The sequence below is a fragment of the Perna viridis genome, chromosome 5 (genome assembly GCF_037379345.1).
Source record: "Perna viridis isolate PV_CMFRI_1.1 ecotype Kerala chromosome 5, ASM3737934v1, whole genome shotgun sequence".
Classification (NCBI taxonomy): Eukaryota; Metazoa; Mollusca; class Bivalvia; order Mytilida; family Mytilidae; genus Perna; species Perna viridis.
Window position 1 is genome coordinate 42,991,602 of NC_142449.1, and position 17,679 is coordinate 43,009,280.

General features: G+C 34.3%; 2 protein-coding genes and 1 long non-coding RNA gene across 4 annotated transcripts; 1 reads left to right on the forward strand and 2 right to left on the reverse strand.

Moving 5' to 3' along the window:
• Positions 1–2,308: 2,308 nt before the first annotated feature.
• LOC148617810 (protein CFDP2-like) lies at positions 2,309–3,979 on the reverse strand. The gene is made up of 2 exons (XM_088585131.1): positions 3,954–3,979; positions 2,309–2,933 (listed from the first exon to the last, which is right to left on the reverse strand). The coding sequence occupies exons 1-2, from the start codon at positions 3,977–3,979 to the stop codon at positions 2,309–2,311; spliced, it is 651 nt and encodes a 216-aa protein (XP_088441257.1).
• An 829-nt stretch (positions 3,980–4,808) lies between these two features.
• LOC148617811 (complement C1q tumor necrosis factor-related protein 4-like) lies at positions 4,809–17,679 on the forward strand. Of its 2 annotated transcripts, none has more exons than XM_088585387.1 (5): positions 4,809–5,251; positions 12,728–13,144; positions 13,709–13,899; positions 15,443–15,674; positions 17,194–17,679. In XM_088585387.1, the coding sequence occupies exons 1-5, from the start codon at positions 5,206–5,208 to the stop codon at positions 17,619–17,621; spliced, it is 1,314 nt and encodes a 437-aa protein (XP_088441513.1). In that variant the 5' UTR covers positions 4,809–5,205; the 3' UTR covers positions 17,622–17,679. The 2 variants fall into 2 exon arrangements, with proteins under 2 accessions (XP_088441513.1, XP_088441512.1); XM_088585386.1 differs by having other exon boundaries at positions 4,828–5,251; positions 12,725–13,144.
• On the reverse strand, positions 7,600–9,271 carry LOC148617812 (uncharacterized). The gene is made up of 2 exons (XR_015922537.1): positions 8,924–9,271; positions 7,600–7,766 (listed from the first exon to the last, which is right to left on the reverse strand). It is a non-coding gene; the product is annotated as an uncharacterized LOC148617812 (long non-coding RNA).

The window sequence follows — 17,679 nt, forward strand, 5'->3', positions numbered from 1 at the left end:
AGTAGTGGAATTTTCGACCATAAAAAGACATTACAGAATCTAAACAGTGAGTAATACTTGAAGTCCCTTCTGACTGTGCTTCCTCTCGCTTTAAATTACGCTCTACTGGTGATTTGAATATCATAGAGTATGAACTCCTACGCATGGTAGTTTCTCATGGTCCAAAATTAAGAGAACCACAGCGCCTCAATTGGAAATATAATTTCAAAACCATAATGGATGCTATGAACGGTTATACCAGATCATGGATAGATGGAGAAAAGGACTACGAACCAGAAGTCGAGTCCTTGTCAGATTGGAGACTTACCACCTGATCGTTAGTATGAAATCGTATTGAAAAGTGTGTCAGTAAACGACCCAAGTCCGTATTCAACGAACATTAGGTTACTAGGTTAATCCTCTTCGTCTCCGGTGAGACATAAGGCTGCAATTGCTTCCCGCCACCTGGGTCTGTATATGGCTATCTTCTGGTCTTCTCACCACGTATATCCACCCTGTTTTAGCTCATCCTCCACTGTTCTTCACCAAGTTTTTTTTGGCCTACCAGGCTTCCGCCTTCTAGGTGGGGTCCATCTGAGGGCAACTTAAGGTAACCGTTGCTGGTCCATACGAAAAACATGCCCTAGCCATCTCAACCTTCTTTCTTTGATCTCAATGTTGATGTTCTTGCAATTTGTTTTTTTTTTATCAGTTTGATATTTGAGATTTTGTTCGGCCAAAAGATTTTGCATATCTTCCGTAGGCATCCATAGTAAAAACTCTCAATTTTCTTCAGGTCTCTTTGGATGATTCTTCAGTACTCAGGGCCATATAGTAAAATTGATTTCACATTACTGTTGAAGAGTTTGATCTTAGTTTTCAACGAGTATAAGTTGGATCTCCAGATAGGACGCAGGATGGAAAATGCTGTCCGTGCTTTCCTTAGTCTAGCTTTGATGACCTTTTGAGCAGCGTTGTCAGTGCTGATTAAGTAGGTAAAATTTTCTACAAACTCTATTGAGGTATTTCCGATATTGATCTTTGATGAAGAGTTAGCGTTGATTTTCATTGCTGTTGTTTTCGTGATACTGATGTCAAGGTCTGTTTGGCAGGAAAATTTGTTTAGGTTGCATATTTTTAAAGTTTGTGGAGAGAAAGGCTAGGTCATCAGCGAAATCGAGGTCTTCAATGTGTGACATCAGGTCCCATTGTATCCCTCTCGGTCTGTCTGTTGTTTTTCTCATTACCCAGTCAATGGTCAAGAGAAAGAGAATAGGTGAGATGATGCAACCCTGTCTTATTCCTGACTCGACCTGGAACCAATCAGATGTGCTGTTATTTAGGTTGACACTGCACTCATAGCGGTCGTAGAACTTTCTGATGATGGTAATTATCTTTGGTGGTAATCCATAATGTTACAATATCTTCCATAGCGTATCTCTATTTATACTATCGAAGGCCTCTGTGAAGTCAATAAAGTTGATGTAGAAAGGACTATTCCACTCAATGCATTGTTTAATGATGTTTCTTAGAGTGAAGATCTGGTCTACACATCCTCTCCCTCTTCGAAATCTGGCTTGTTCTTCTTGGAGCTTTTGGTTCTATTCTAGATAGCAGTATTTTACAGAAGACTTTACTGGGGTTGACAATAAGGTGATACCTCGCCAGTTGTCATATGCTTGCAGATCCCCCTTCGTTGGTAATTTTACAATTAGACCTTTAGCCCAATCACTGGGGATGGTGTCAGTGTTCCATATTTTCCTGAATAGATTTGTCAGAACCTTAGTTTATGTTGTAATGTCTGTTTTTAGTAGTTCTGATTGGATATGGAACTTTCCCATTCTTAAGCGATGATATGGCATTTCTGACTTCGACTTCGCTCGGTGGATCTAGGTCGATATATAACATATTTTCTGATGGTTCAATGTTGACATTTTCTTGAGGTGCTGGGTGGTTTAGTACCTTCTTGAAATGTTGGACCCATCTGTCAGCTTGATCTTGTTCGCTGGTAAGTATTGTCCCCTGCTTGCTTTTAACATTCGAGATGCCTGTACTGTTATTTTTACAGAGGGTTTTGGTTATCTTGTATACTTTTCCCATCTCCCCTATATTTTCAGCAGCTTCAGCTTCCTCTGCTTGTTGGTCGAGGAAGTTTTTCTTGTCTTGTGTGGCGCCCTTTTTCACATCTTTATCAGCCTCTTTGTATTCTTTCTGTAGCTTTTCTACCAGCCTGTTTGATTTAGCACCTACCATCTTTCCTTTGATAGTTTTTGTCTTATCAATCTTTACCAGAGTTCCAGTTGTTATCCACTCTTTCGATCTTTTCTTTTTAAAGCCAAGAACCTTTTCTGCTGTTTTGATATTGTCCCATTCTGTTGGTTTCATTTTCTGCATCAGCCGATAGCTCATGAAATCTATTCCTTAGTTCTATTTGGAACTTCTTTGCAGTATCATCTGGTCTTAGCTTATGAATGTCGATTTTCTTTGTTTGTTGGCTTATCTGATTCTTTCTTAACTTACGTTTCAAAGCTGCTGCAACAAGGTAGTGGTCAGAGTTGATGTCAACTCCTCGATAAACATTTACATCTTTCAGGGATCTCCTCCATTTGCCGTTGATTATAACATAGTTGATCTGGTTGACTGTTCTGCCATCTGGTGGTTTCCAAATAAGTTTATGGATATCCTTATGTGGGAAGATGGTGTTTTCTACAATCAAGTTCTTGTTTTGGCAAGTATTGATATTGACGAGTCTCTCCCCATTGTCGTTAATGGTTCCACATCCATGTCTTCCTATAGTTTTCTCATATGTGGTGTTGTCACTACCCACTTTAGCATTGAAATCGCCTATAACCAGAAGGACATCATGTTGAGATACTTTAGATATTGTTGATTGGAACTGTTCGTACCATTTACCTTTTACTTCCTCGTCCGCATCATTTTGTTGGTGCGTAACACTGTAAGATTGTAAGTTTACTGTATTTGGAATTAAATCTGGCAAGCAATAATCTGTCGCTGATTGGTTCCCATTCAATCAATGTGTTTGTTTTCTCCTTGGCAATGAGCAAAGCCACTCCATACATGTGTCTATCTTGCTATCCTGGGTATAAGATGACTGTTCCACGAACTTGAGACACTCGAATTACCACTGTCACTGCATGACAAACATGTTATCGTTCCTGTGGACAAAGATTCAAACAACTTAGTAATTGTTCGTAAAGCCCATTACCTCAATTGCCTTATCGAGAAATTGGGCATTGATAGTAACACTTCAGGTAATGCCACATACACTCTCTACTTTTGACAAAGATGAATTCCTAAACAACCATAAGTCCTTCATGTCTTTTCTCAACATTGGAACAAAATGTGAGGACTTGCCTAACTTGTATTGGATTCCCAAACGATATAAGAATCCGTACAAAGAGAGTTATATAACAGGATCTTCATCTTGCTCCGCGAAAGAGATGTCAGTTCAGTTTACAAAGACATTGTCTGTGAAATATGGACAACAAAGTAGGTGCAATACAACTACTCTCGTATTGGCATTAATTACATGTAGATCCTTAACATGATTTACCTGAAAATCTAAAATCCCGGAGTTTTTCGGAAATTTGTTCTCTTCAAACTTTTGACTTTCCAACGTTGCCACATGATAAATTGAAATCTCGTTTAAAATGAACTTATTCGTAAATCTTTTGCTGATTCGATTGATTATGTTGTTCTAGGTTACAAATCCACATACCCTTCTGAAACATCTCAGTAGGGTAAATTGTGATACAGAGAAAAGCAGGTTTGTAGCATGCTTGATTTCCTCATTGATAATACATTTGTTACATCTGGAAGATAAATTTTCAAAATTATTGTGCTCCTCTCCTAGCCGAATTGTTTTTTTTTTGTATTCGTACGAGACCGATTTTCTTCAGAATCTCGAAAAATAGTAAAATATAAAAGACGCAAAATACTTTAATTTCACATACCGATATATTGATAATGTATTGTCCATTATTAATCCTTCTTTTGGTAAATATTTATCTTAAATATATCCACCAGAGCTTGAGACAACAAAACAGTTTGTTCAGCATCTTTTTGGACCTACATCTCGAATTTGACAACAGTGGTTATCAGAGTACTAAGATTTATGATGAAAAAGACGGTTTTAGTTTTAAAATTGTAAATTTTCCTTTCCTGTGCAGCAATACACCTTCATCTGCATATCGTGTTTATTTTTCACAATTGATTCGCTACACTAAAGCAAGAACTCTGATTTCCTTTAACGCCATAAATATCTTTGTTACAGACTCATGGATCAGGGATATAAGAAAATGAGTCTCAAAAGGGTCTCTTACCAAATTTGTTTTCAAATATCTGCCCTTGGTTGAAAAATACTTTGTTCCTTCGAAAACAATGAGTAATGATTGCTTTTTGTAAATTATTCTTTGTATTGTATATGACCACTGATTTATCGATTATGACAATATATCATGGAAATACTATCTAATCACCACCTGCATATTCACATCGCAACGAAAAAGGGAAGTTTTGTGCGCAGTAAAATTTATATTTAACCCACAATGTCGTTTAAAATACCTTTACCGAGTCAGGATTCTTGTGGTACCAGCTATTCCGGTGATGTAATATCTATTTTGTCAGAATTATTTTGGATTTGACTTGATTAAGTGAGCGGATTGGTGTTTGGTAATTTTTTTGTTACCCTTATTTGATTAATTTTCATGCTTTTTTTTTTTTTTAAATAAGAGAATTATCTATAATTTTACCATTTATTTTGATTTTCAGGTTAAAAACGAAGGAATATTGGAACTTTAATTGCCAAGACAATTTATGACGTAACAATTGTACAGTATATGACTCTCATTTTTTTCTTTTTGTGTATGAAAGTCTCTGACACTTCTAAAATGATACTGTAGAACCTCATCTAACTACAAAAATTAAATTTTGACAATTTTTCTCTTTAATGTTGAGGAGTATTTCATTTTTAAAGTACGATTTTACATAGAAAGTTACAGGAAATTTAGGAGTGACCAAACACATTTGGGACGTCTCTGTGTGTTGAATGATAAGAGACTAATCCCAAACATACAGTGCAATACATTCGAACCAGTTCAACCCACTGCAATGTATAGTGATATAATATGTCCTACAACTTCCGACCTTGGACATTACCTTCAACAGATAAGAATCTAAAGCAGACCTGTCAGAATATTTCCTAACATGGTGGTATTAATATTCTTTATTGCTATTTTACATATAGCTGTTGGTGAGTTGATTTTCAATATTTCAGTTTAATAATCAGCTTTATATTCCATGTTGCGAAAGGTCAAAATGAGTTGAACTTTATAAGAGAACACAAATGTCTCGTTGTTCATTATTCCATGTTGATGTTATCATCTGTATTTAAACTTTGATTTTAGTTGTTACACTGTAGATATAAAGAGCTGTTTTAATAGATACTTAGCTCCATCAACAGTTAGGAGAAAATAGCCTGACATGGCGATAACCGTAAAACTTTTGAACTTTGGATTTTGGGCTACATAATTTTCCTTGCTCCAATAGTTCCACCAAGCTCATACAAGAAATTCAGCATAGTGGCAAAAAAAATCGTATATGCTGTAAAATTAATACTCCGTAAGCTTGGGCAGGTGGAATATTACTGCATAGAAATGGATAGTGGAGTGAAGTCAGTCGTAATGTTTGTTGCAGTCTTCATGTAAACATTTCTTCGTTGTTTATTTCGAGATGAAGGTCAACATTAAACGAAGATTAAGTGTGTCTATAGTATCTTTAATTAAAGCTTTTTAATGAATATTAGATAAAGATAATAATCAAACCGATTACTTTTCGGTGAAAGAACATCATCTCTGTAGCAAAATAAAAAGAGTGGGCTAACTTGTCTTCCTTTTGTTGCAGTGAACCCTTGAATTCATGAAGTCGGCTTCTTATGAATGTGCAAACAGATCGGCTATAAAAGTGCGCATTCTGTACCCATCGCTATTTAGAATTTCTTTTAAAAAATTCACCCATCATATTAACCAAATTATTTGTTACAGCGATAATTTCATCATTGGTGTGTGTGTTTTTTTTTATTTGGACTAAGTGTTTTTCAACAAATTATGGCTTTTCAAAAATAAGTTTTTTGATACCTGCGTTTACCAATTTCATCGAATAAACATCGTCAAATGCATGTTTTAATACTATTACATTCAGGAAGAGGTCTAAGATTATGAACACTTTCTGTCGAGTTTTTTTCAAAATCCACATTTTATTATTTCCGAGTATCACACTAACTTTTCAAAATTATTATTGTCAGAATCGAAGTGAACAGCTTAGAAACGAGTTTGTGGGCAGTAAGCTATTGTCATCAACTGAGCCTACTGTAAAAAATCTTTTCTTTTGAAACCGCGTAAAATTGGTGGATTAGTAACAATTTGGTAACCATCCTTGGGATATCTGATTAAAAGCTTGGAACTTAAAACATGGCCGCCATTGTTATTTTTAGACAATCATTTGTAGAGTCACCAATTTGTACACAATTTCCAATCAAAGTGCTGAGGCACTGAGTCAAGAAAGACCTAATAAATATTTAAATAACCAAATTGCAAGATAAAAAAAAACGATAAAAAAAACCTTAGTCATTTTAAAGAGAACCATCTGTTTTAATGAAATGCATATTCAATACTGCTTGTTTTAATGCATTTATGGATCTTCTTTTCTTCTTTTGTTTTTGGTATTTCTGGCTGTGTACGTTGATGTCCTCAAATTTCTTGACATTTTACACCTAAAGCAGCATTTCTTCAAAAATATGATCTCCACTGTGAATCACTGACTATCAATTTTATATGGATTTTCAAAGTAAGAAAAAATCCACACTTTGAAATTTCGGGTTGGAGATGCATGAAGTAGAAATGAATCCTGTGGACTAGGGGAGCTAGGTTGACCAAAGACCTAATCTAAAAGGAGAAATGAGCAAAAAACTTATCGTTGTTTGTGCTCTCCTTGACAGTGATTTGTAATAGATTAAATGAACAAATATGTCAATATTGTTAGTCTTCAAACAGAATTTACTAAAGCTTTCCTTTGTCATTGTTGTCTAGATTAGGCCCTGAGTTGAAAATGTCAAAATATACATTTTTTTTTTACAATAAATAATTACCTTTCTCTAGGAATTTTTCAATTCAAACAAGGATACAAACTCTTGTTATCAAAACTACTATGCAGTTTAAAAATCTTTAAACTAAAAAAATCTTTGGTTGTACCTCATATATTTTAGCAATTTAAAATTCCAATCAAGATGGAAAGTCAAGGATAAAGAGATGTAGTGAATACAGGAAATAATTTGTTTTTCTTTATAATAAATGCACTTTGAATATAAATCCATCTTTCTTTTCTACTTTTCAAAATAAAAAGGTTACTAGTGAACCCATACCCCATGAGTACCACTTTTTATGATGAATCATTATTGCGCTTAAGCAGATTTTTTTATACCTGACTGCCTTCAATAATGTATGTGCATTTCATTCATTTTTTCTGCATGATTGTTTCACCAATATGTATTATATTAAAATACAAGTAACTCATATGTTTTGCCAACAAATAAGTGCTACGAAATCAGACTTCATATTTGTAGTTTTTTATTAAGAGATGTTGACATGTACCAGCACTTGAGAATCATGAACTTTGTTTCATGCCTAAATAGTGTCACAGCACCAAAAATAGTTCATTTTGCTTTTGCTTTCTTCTTGCTACATGTAGTGAAACTTTAAAAGGGATTACCACTGAAAAGAAATCAAGGAAAAGATGATAACAGTACCTTTGATAATTGCAATATGTTACAATATGTAAATGCATGAAAATATACATGTATTTCAGCTACATCATATGAAAGTACAAAAATATCCTTTTGATGAGAAATATTCGTACATGTACATATAATTGTGTGCAAAATCAGGCAAAAATAGAGGTTGGGTGGTTATTATTGTCCCAGGTTTTTACTGGTTTTAAGCCACCTAGTCGGTACTAGTTGATTGAAATTTTGCAAACAGTATTTCTGTAGCATTATAATTTCTGTCCTTCATTATAAAAAGTTAATGCAATAAATATATATTATATTTTAGTGTCCTGAAATGTTATTCTTAAAATATCTCTATCAGCTGTCTTAATTAAGAAAACATAAACACTTCTTTCTCTAAAATAATTCAAATTTATCTTAAATAAAACCTAACAAACTTTATAAAAATGTAGCACAGTGTACTTCATGAGCACATCTTTGCTTCAATAACTGTCAATAACAGGTAACATAAGTAAGAGTAGAATAGGTTACTTTTCACTTGACTGACAGTTGGTCATTGTAAAAACAACATCCCATCATAACCAGGAAGATCATTAAAGTGGTTTGAAGTGGCGAGTTTAGAACAATAAATTAAAGCCATTTCATGTACTAAACAAAACATCTAACTAAAAAAACTGGAAAGTTTACTAATGATATTGCTTCAGGCTTTCTCCCATGTATGGTTTCTAGTTACCTGATGTTTATAATGATGTCTGGACCCCCCATTTCAAAATATCTGGATCCATCCCTGTATGTTGATTTATTTATGAGCAATTAATGTCACACTGTAGAGTAAATAACAAATTTGATACATGTATTATTATATTACAAATATCATAATCTTATGTGTATGAAATCTTCAATTAATACTGTACTGCATATGCCAGTAACCATAGTTAGAGTACATGCACATGTATTTTTGAAGTTTTCAGTATAAATTTCTTGTTCACAGACATACAAATGTAAACTGCAAATTTTGCTAAGACACATGACAACACTTCTACACTAGCAATGTTTACAGTAGACCTATCACCAGTTCTGAAAATTTTAAATCATTGTGTACATTGGAAGTATATGAACAAACTTCTGTATATCTTCACTTACCTAATACATTGTACATGCATGAATGTCCCTGAAAATCAGCTCTTAGGAAAGGTCTATTTTTGGGTGCCTTGATATCCATCCTTCGTGGACATAAAATTTCTAACCCAATTGACTGTGTCCTTCATGTGTCATGAAAATCCTGTATCTAAATTTAAGATCTGGATTCTAAATGTATATCTTGACAATGCACTAAAACGAACCATATTGATAATCAATTATGACGTACATGTATATGGATATAATACACATGTACATTCCATACTGAATATTACATGCCAAAGTCTGTATCACATGCGGTATCAACACAAGACTCCTGTCAACCCACTTAGGGCTATTCGTCGCGGGGTGATATAGGTCGAGGATTGATACCCAATCAGGTACAGATTTTGGCATGTCATGTTCATCAAAACATATATTTTAATTATACTTCAAGTGTGTTCTGTGTAGGGTGTGATATAAGGTGTGCAATATAGGTCTAGGGGTGTGATATAGGGTATACAATGTAGGTCTAGAGATGTGATATAGGGTATGCAATATAGGTCTAGGGGTGTGTATATGATATGCCATATAGGTCTAGGGGTGTGATATATGGTATGCCATATACCCGGTAGGTCTAAGGGTGTGGTATATGGTATGCCATATAGGTCTAGGGGTGCGATATAGTCCAGCGGTGTGATATAGGGTGTGCGATATGCATGTAGGTCTAGGTGTGTGATATACAGTATGCCATATAGGTCTAGGGGTGTGATATACATTTGCTCAATATGCAATATAGGTCTAGAGGTACGCGAAATAGGTCTAGGCTTGTGATTTAGGGTTTGCAATAAAAGTCTAGGGATGCGAAATAGGGTATTTAAATCACAGGCCAGCCACAATGATAATGATTCAAAATTTGAGAATGGGGTCATATCTAATACAATAAAAATGTAATCAAATCGTTTTTAGCGTATTTAGGAAAATTTTCAGCAGTAATGTCATAAGCCGGGACTCTTTATGCTTTAAAAGTTTGCTTGGCTACATATAAATACCTAATTTTTACTAGACATCCCTCTTTTTGATAGATCAAGATCAACTACTGAATGTGTTAAATATGCCACATGGCTTCATTTCATCCCAATCTAATTCAGATTAGATTTTAATTGCTCCCCCTTTTTCCTTTGTCGCATGACTTCATGTGACATAGAAAAAAGGGGGAGCAATTAAGATCTAATTTTAATTACATTGCCTTTCATTCTTACCTTTGAAACAGACATTGTTTATGTTTCTTCTTTCGAAATCATATTAATTTAACAATTCCATGATTCAAATATTTATTTTCTAGTTTAAATACTTCATATTGTTTGCTACATGTACATTTGTATGTTTATTCATGTACAACTACACATTGCTTGCATTTTAAATTCCTGGGATCAAATCAAACACACGTGATATATATAGGAATTATATTTATTTAACAGTACAATGTGTATAAAATATAGAACAACTTGAAAACCCTTAGCATATGTAAAATATTCTTTATCAAAATTGTTCACAAAAATACCTGTAATTTACAAAAACTAAAACACTTTCTCAAACCTTCAGGATCCATCTGGCAGAGGCGGATGCACACATTTTGAAAATGAGGGGTGGCAGCTTGGGTTCCTCAGAAAAAGGGGTACTAGGACATTATTTACCATTTTTGTCTATTTTACACATGAAAATTATAATTTTCCCATAAAAAGGAGGGATGCAAACTCCCCAACCCCCCCCCCCCGCACCCTCACTGTAATCACAAACATTAAAACTAAAGTTACGCAAAAAGACGTACATTGCCGCTCCGAAAATCCGTTATTAGAACCAATATTCGCAATAGGTTTTTACAGTCATGATAGTAGTCTTTATTTAACTCCTTGGTAAGATTGACAAACAATTAACACTTTCAAACCTACAGGACCCACCTTGTAATGGTAGACATTAACAGTATACTAACTACTCAAAGAGTGTACATTGCAGGTAAAAAAAAATCCGTCATTAAAAATTAACGTTTTTGAGTGGTATAATTACTCACTGTGTTATTTAAATACACTTGCAAATAAGTATTTTTATTAGTATTCCAGCACTTTCTAGATACCTAACGAAAGTCTAATAATCAATATGGCGTCAGTACTTTGAAATTAGTCCTGCTCGCTAAGACAAAATTCCGATAGTTTATGATAAGCACATAATCATAGAAATATTGCGATTCAACAAATATTACAAAAGCTTTGATGTCACAATACTTCCATCTCTTACGAAAAATAAAGCATCACATATTGATCGGCGGCGGAGCGATATATTAATGTAAATTTGCAAGGTGGAAAAGGGGGAGGGTAAAAAGAGAACAGACCGCGGAATATTTAGGCACTTCCATGTGACAATGTCCACTTCCGGTTGAATCGCACTTGCCGGCGATCTCCAAGTCAAGTTCAGGCTATAAATGGCCTTCCTTGACAAAATCCAAAAATGGTACTTGAAAATAAATGAAAATAACTGTGACTTTTTTCTATTACTTGATTGGCTCTACAAAAGTCTTTCTTAGTTCGATGGTGTATGACAATTCTTATTGGAGTTATTGCCCTTAAAAAGTCAAAAATGACAAATTTTGTGTTCTTTACTTTATAACTTGAAACCCGTAATAGATAGTCATAAACTTTCAATCGATAAAATGGTCCTTATAGCAAGGTTTACTAAATAAAGTCTTTGAGATTTCAAGTTAAATGACAATTCCTTAATAAGAATTATTGTCCTTGTAAGTTAAAGAAAAAGATACCAGGTGAGCAAATCAGGCTTTATAGATCTTCTAGTTTATTAAAGAATACACATGTAACTTATTTAAAGGGTTTGTCGGAAGGTTAGTGTTACATAGCTATTTTGATATTTTGCCCTCAGAAAAACAGTTTTTTATCAATATTGGCAACAAAACACCCAAGCGTCAGAAATGGGATGATTAAAAAATACGTAAAAATCATAAAACATGGCTAACAGTGAAGGTATGAAACAAAACGATCTGCATATACAATGTAGTGAACCGAATTAAAAGATTATACATAAAAAACTGAAGATAAGGGAAAAATGACGTCATGCAAAAAACTAAAGCTCTAGCAATATGAAAATCCCACAAAAACCGGAAGTAAAATCAGGTACTCCGGAAGGGTAAGCATGTCCTGCTGGAGTGGTATCCGCCATATTGCAAGTGCATGAGGATGCGGCATAAATGGTCAGCCCATGGTAAAACAAAGATAAACGGGAGTTTCCGTGATTTATTTCGTTTCTAATAGGATAATTATGGTACTTTTTGGCATTTTCGTGACTTATTACGGTTACCTTAGAACCGCCATATTTGTCCATATTTGGCTTACACTTTACGCTATGCCTGTTGTAATGGTCGCTTATGAAACTCAGTGGTCTGTTTTATTTACAACGAAGGAAATGGCAAATTAAGTAGATCGATGTTAGATATAGCATTAGTTGTTGCATTATAAGGTCACAGTGTTCACACATGAACATGTACAACGTTTCATTTATTGTCGATTGTTATTGTTTGTTTTCATACATGATGGCGCACGTGGCGAGTGTTACCGTGTACGTGTGTTAGTGATTTTTGGAAATTTGAAAAAAATTATCTTGAACTTGATATCATAAACTCAAGCAATAAATCATGCGATAAAAATAACATGGGGTCAAAAATTTCATGCATTTTAGACCAATAATCTCTTTGTGATTCTTTTAATAAAGTTGCATGGTAATCTAATTAATTATGCACAATGATTTTCATAACTTCAGTAGAAAGTCTGAACCAGAATCATAACGTGGCATTCACGAAAGGATTGGACACGCACGTGCTGTATACAGCTGGAGAAGTAGTCAAATATAATAAAGACATAACAAGCATAAATAGCCAATTTAATGCCGGAAAATTTGTGGCACCTGTGGATGGAATTTATTCTTTCCACTACTACGCTCTCAGTCGAAGTGATTCTGACATTTGGTTGAACTTCTACAAAAATGAGGAATATCTGACGTCTATTTTTGCTTATACCGAAAGCAGCTATGGAGATGCAGGCAATACCATGATCCTGGAACTGAGCGTAGGTGACACAGTGTACGTCAAAGCTCATACAGATTATGACAGCTCATTGTATGGGCAAGTGCGGGAAATTTTTAACACATTTACTGGCGTGTTGATAGTTCCTGGAAAGTCTGGTAAGTCAAATACCAAGTATTTGTTTCCCAAGATTTTTGTTTTTATTTGTAGACGAGTAATTCTCTAAGTACATGTCCATTTCAGACCTGTGGTAATACAACAAAAACATCCCGTGTAACTCTTTATTTCTGGAATGCTACCTATCCCCCCCCCAAAAAAAACAAAAAAAAACAAAAAAAAAAAAAACACTCTTGATACCAGCTTTGAGGTAATAACCAAAGTAAAATGCTTACGTTCTTCTTGAAAGATAAAAAAATGTTTTCTGTATTCACTCTACTTATGCTTCTGGGCTACAATGTGTACCCAGTTTTTTTAAAGCAAAGGCGAAATGGGTACAAGTCAGGATTTTAGTTTTCAATTTCTACACATTTTAGTGATATAAAAATGGATATGATGAAATGAAAATAAATAGAAATGTGCTATTTTTCAATAAAATAAAGGATATAGATTGTTCAAGTATGTTAATTCTTGTTTATATCGCAAGTAATACAAAGCTAATGTTCAATTTAATAATGAATGGTGCAGGATGCCGTTGAAAGGATACCTCCTTTGTTTCATTTTAGTTACATCAAATCCAATAGCATTTACAGCCGGTCTCACGAAAAATATAACAATGCAGGGTGGAACGAATGTCATTTTTGATAAAATTATAACCAACGTTGGAAATGGCTACGATAAGAGATCAGGGAACTTCGTTGCTCCACAGACCGGCACATATTTGGTCCATTACTATTCAATGTCAGAAACGAATAAAGTAAGGTATTTCATTTATTATACAGCTATATTCATTACCAATGACAACCGTCGAGTTACTACATAGGTTATGAAAGGGGTTTTCCGTACAATACAGATAATATTGTACTCGTCCATATTGTACAGACGTCGCCTACAATAAGGACTACATTTGTTTTGAGAATTGTATTTTTAACTTTATCATTGTCTAATAAAAGGGACAGAGTGTCAGCGACGTCCTTGATGCTCTGAAACTTGAATGGCTCTAAATCGGAAGTCACGTATTGCGGAAATGACGTATGCAGTTAGGAAAGGATTGTTTGAACTTTTAAAGCAGACCCACAGAGTTTTTATAGGAGGTGTCCTTTTTTTATTGTCAACAACTGTGTTTTATTGTGTTGTTTTATCAATAGTGTACAAAAACCAACTAAGTTGAGGTACTGTTTTGAGATGTTCCCCGTGTATGAAATGTGAACTCTGTTTGACGTGCTGGTCAATACAAGGTGATTGAGTAATACATACACAGGCAAAATTATTTCATATGATTTTCACACAAATTTCACATGGTTTCCACCTGAACTGAGCAAATAAATTTTGTGTCAGAGTTCACTTGAAATTCGTGTGAATCGAGCCTTCACGTGAAATTCACGTGAGTTGTCCACATGCAATTCATGTTGAGTGAATTTCATGTGATAATCATGTCAATTTCATGTGAAGTTCATGTGAATTTCATGTGAAGCTCAATTAACATGAATTTCATATAAAAATATCTGCCTGTGTATTAGGTGAATATCAATTGTTTGAAACATGTTTATTCAGTCATCCTTTGCAGAATTGATGAAAAAAAACACAATTAGTTTATTTTTTATTTCACATTTCTCATTGGGAGAGGATGCGCTTAGGTTGATACAACTTTTGTCCGGCCCTTTTGCTGTTAAATTATGCAATAAAATATGTTCAAATAAAAACACATAAGAATGTCAACAAAAATTGAAACGTGGACAATATGCATAATTTGCAAACTTCATGATGTATTTCTTAAAAAAAAATACACGTATTTCATCCCAAAATATTTGTTTACTGCTTGGGGAGCTCTCAATACTGGTTTCATGGGGGAATACATCTGAAGTAAAATATATGATTTTTGTGCAGAGATTGAATACCGTCGACCACGAAATAGATAGAAAAATCCAAGTAGACTACGTTCTTTATATACAATATTTTTATCAATCTCATACTGTGAGGACCTGGATACAATGTCAAGGGAGAAGTCTACAATATGTTTACATGAAATATGCAGTTACCTTGTCTGAGTATTTTTGTAACCTAAAATAGTTCACCCCGAATACTATCTTTTCAGATGTTGTGAGTAGAAAGCAAAATATTGAGAAATGCGTGATGTATACAGGCGTTGAGACGTTTTCAGTCAATAATTCGTTTAAATGATATTGACCATTGTATGTGTTAATTTGTATACATTTTGACTTCTCAATTTGTGTATATTTTGAATTGGGAAGAACCTTAACGAAAATAGAAAAGTACATTTTGTGTTCATCTGTTTCAAGGAAATGTTTTTGGACCTCTATTTGAACGATCGATATATAAACTCAGTATATGGACAGGCAAGTAGCTATGTAGATGGTGGAAACAGTGCTATATTGGATTTAAATACCGGAGACAGATTGCGAGTTAAAAGCAGGCCTAACGAGCACAATATCGGCCTTTTCGGTCGGCCAGATGAAATTTATAGTACCTTTTCTGGTATACTGTTGACTTCTCAGGATGCTCTTCCGTCAGGTGATAATTTTTGCTAGCTTATTATGTATACTTATTGCTCAACAGAAATCTTATATTTTTATCATTTAAACAAAATAAACAACGCACTCTTCCATCGACCTGGGTCATGTCACCTTTCATTTGCTTAGGCCCTCAGCTATACTGAAAACTGTTCTCAAATATTCTAATAAAAGAATAACTGTAACATGAGTAACGTTGTATTTAATGCCCAGTAAATTCGGGCCTTTCGGTCGTTGATATCTAAACCTGTGGCACTGGCACATGCGATTAAAACAAGAATTAAAACTTTCTCTAATCAGTGTATCGATTTCAAACTTTTATATGTGCAAAGTTTATGCAAAGGACATGGGTCAAAATTCATTGATAAGTCAGTGCTAAAATATGTCACGAATCGATTATATATTAATAACACACCGATATAAAAAAATGTTATGGGATTGTCCAGTGACAAAATGAGGCTAATCGATTATTGAAACTGAGAAATGACATCATGATAATAACATTTAAGGATGTAGAATCTAGACCTTGGGTAAGGGACTTTTGCTTTTTTTTTCATAAAAAAGTTATGATTACCGACCATTTTGCGCTTATAGACGCTGCGTTTGATTCAAATCACAGAACGTAAAACCAAGAACACTGTAATGGATGCAAAGCTGTTTCTTTGACTCAAATTCCAGACTCAAGGTGTTCAGTTCGGAGCAAAAATGTTATATTAAATGCATTTTTGGCTACTTTTGTTGCTAACTTTTTTTATTGTTCTTCCATTTGATTTTTTCACAATTTTGCATTTTTTGGGAACTTTTTGTTTTTTTTTCTACAGATTTTAATTAAAATTTCGGACATTTGAACAATTTTTGAAATTGACCCTACTTGTGGTCAGAATCCTGATGAAAATGGCCCAGGTCCCAAGTTGAACCATATCTGATATGACATCATATATTAATTTTCATTCCAAATATGTGTACATCAAACTAAATTTTATCATCACTTTTAACATTTTTGTTGCCATTTTGTGTAAATAGCAAACACGAAGCTTAAATTTTGTCCTTTCACTTTGTCGTCATTTTTTTGGTATTTGTCTTTTAAGCCACATTTAAGATAACAGAAAATGAACAGGAAAAAACAATAGTAGATGCATTTTTCACCTATTAAACATGTTCACAATTTCTGTATTGGGGAATACTGCAGAAATTAAAAATATGCAATGTTGGCTTTTACTCTACTATGACGGCTAAAACATCATATGAATATGCTTGACGTATTCGCACATGAACTCCAAACGAACAAATATCAAATAGCAGATAATTATGGTGAAACGCCAAAAAATTGCACCATCGTCTACCCTTTATAAAAATAGTAAATATATCTTACAGAGATGACCAATAGGTCTTCAATCAATGTAAATGCACCTTCAGGCCCAGACAGCTAATGTAATACAATCCATGGTAACATAAAAACGACACATGTATTTTTACCAAAATGCATTATGCTTTCTAATTAAAATTTTGTTTCCTTGTAGGAAACCTTCAAGCGTTTTCAACCGCTTTGACGAGAGACGTTTATAGTCATGGGCCACAAACAACTGTTATTTGGAATAAAGTTTATACCAATCATGGAGGTGGATTCAACTCGAGGACAGGAGTTTTTACCGCAAAAATAGCCGGAGTTTACGTGTTTAGTTATCATGCTCTCGCTGAAAACACAAGGGAGGTTTGGCTCGGACTGTACCATAACTCAAAATATATCAATGCTCTTTACGGGTATGATACTGTAGACTATGCAGGAGGGAGCAACACAGCTGCTCTTATGCTCAGTGTTGGTGACATAGTGTGTGTTAAAATGGAAAACAAAGAATCGGTGATTTATGGAAGAAGTGATGAAACTTATTCGATGTTTTCAGGATATTTGCTATCCTCTTCACAAGGTGGTATGCCAATTATTGGATAAAGGAATAGATACAGAATTGATTTAGATTCTTGATTTAAGTAAATGGTAGTTGTTTTAA

What these genes read in the sequence shown, in the direction of transcription:
- LOC148617810 (XM_088585131.1), bottom strand. Translation starts at nt 3,979, where the DNA reads ATGGACAATACATTATCAATATATCG. An exon ending in AATACATTATCAATATATCG is followed by an intron (nt 2,934 to 3,953) that starts GTATGTGAAATT and finishes ACAATCTTACAG; the next exon opens with TGTTACGCACCAACAAAATG.
- LOC148617811 (XM_088585386.1), top strand. Translation starts at nt 5,206, where the DNA reads ATGGTGGTATTAATATTCTTTATTGCTATTTTACATATAGCTGTTG. An exon ending in TATTTTACATATAGCTGTTG is followed by an intron (nt 5,252 to 12,724) that starts GTGAGTTGATTT and finishes TCATAACTTCAG; the next exon opens with TAGAAAGTCTGAACCAGAAT. An exon ending in CAATGTCAGAAACGAATAAA is followed by an intron (nt 13,900 to 15,442) that starts GTAAGGTATTTC and finishes ATCTGTTTCAAG; the next exon opens with GAAATGTTTTTGGACCTCTA.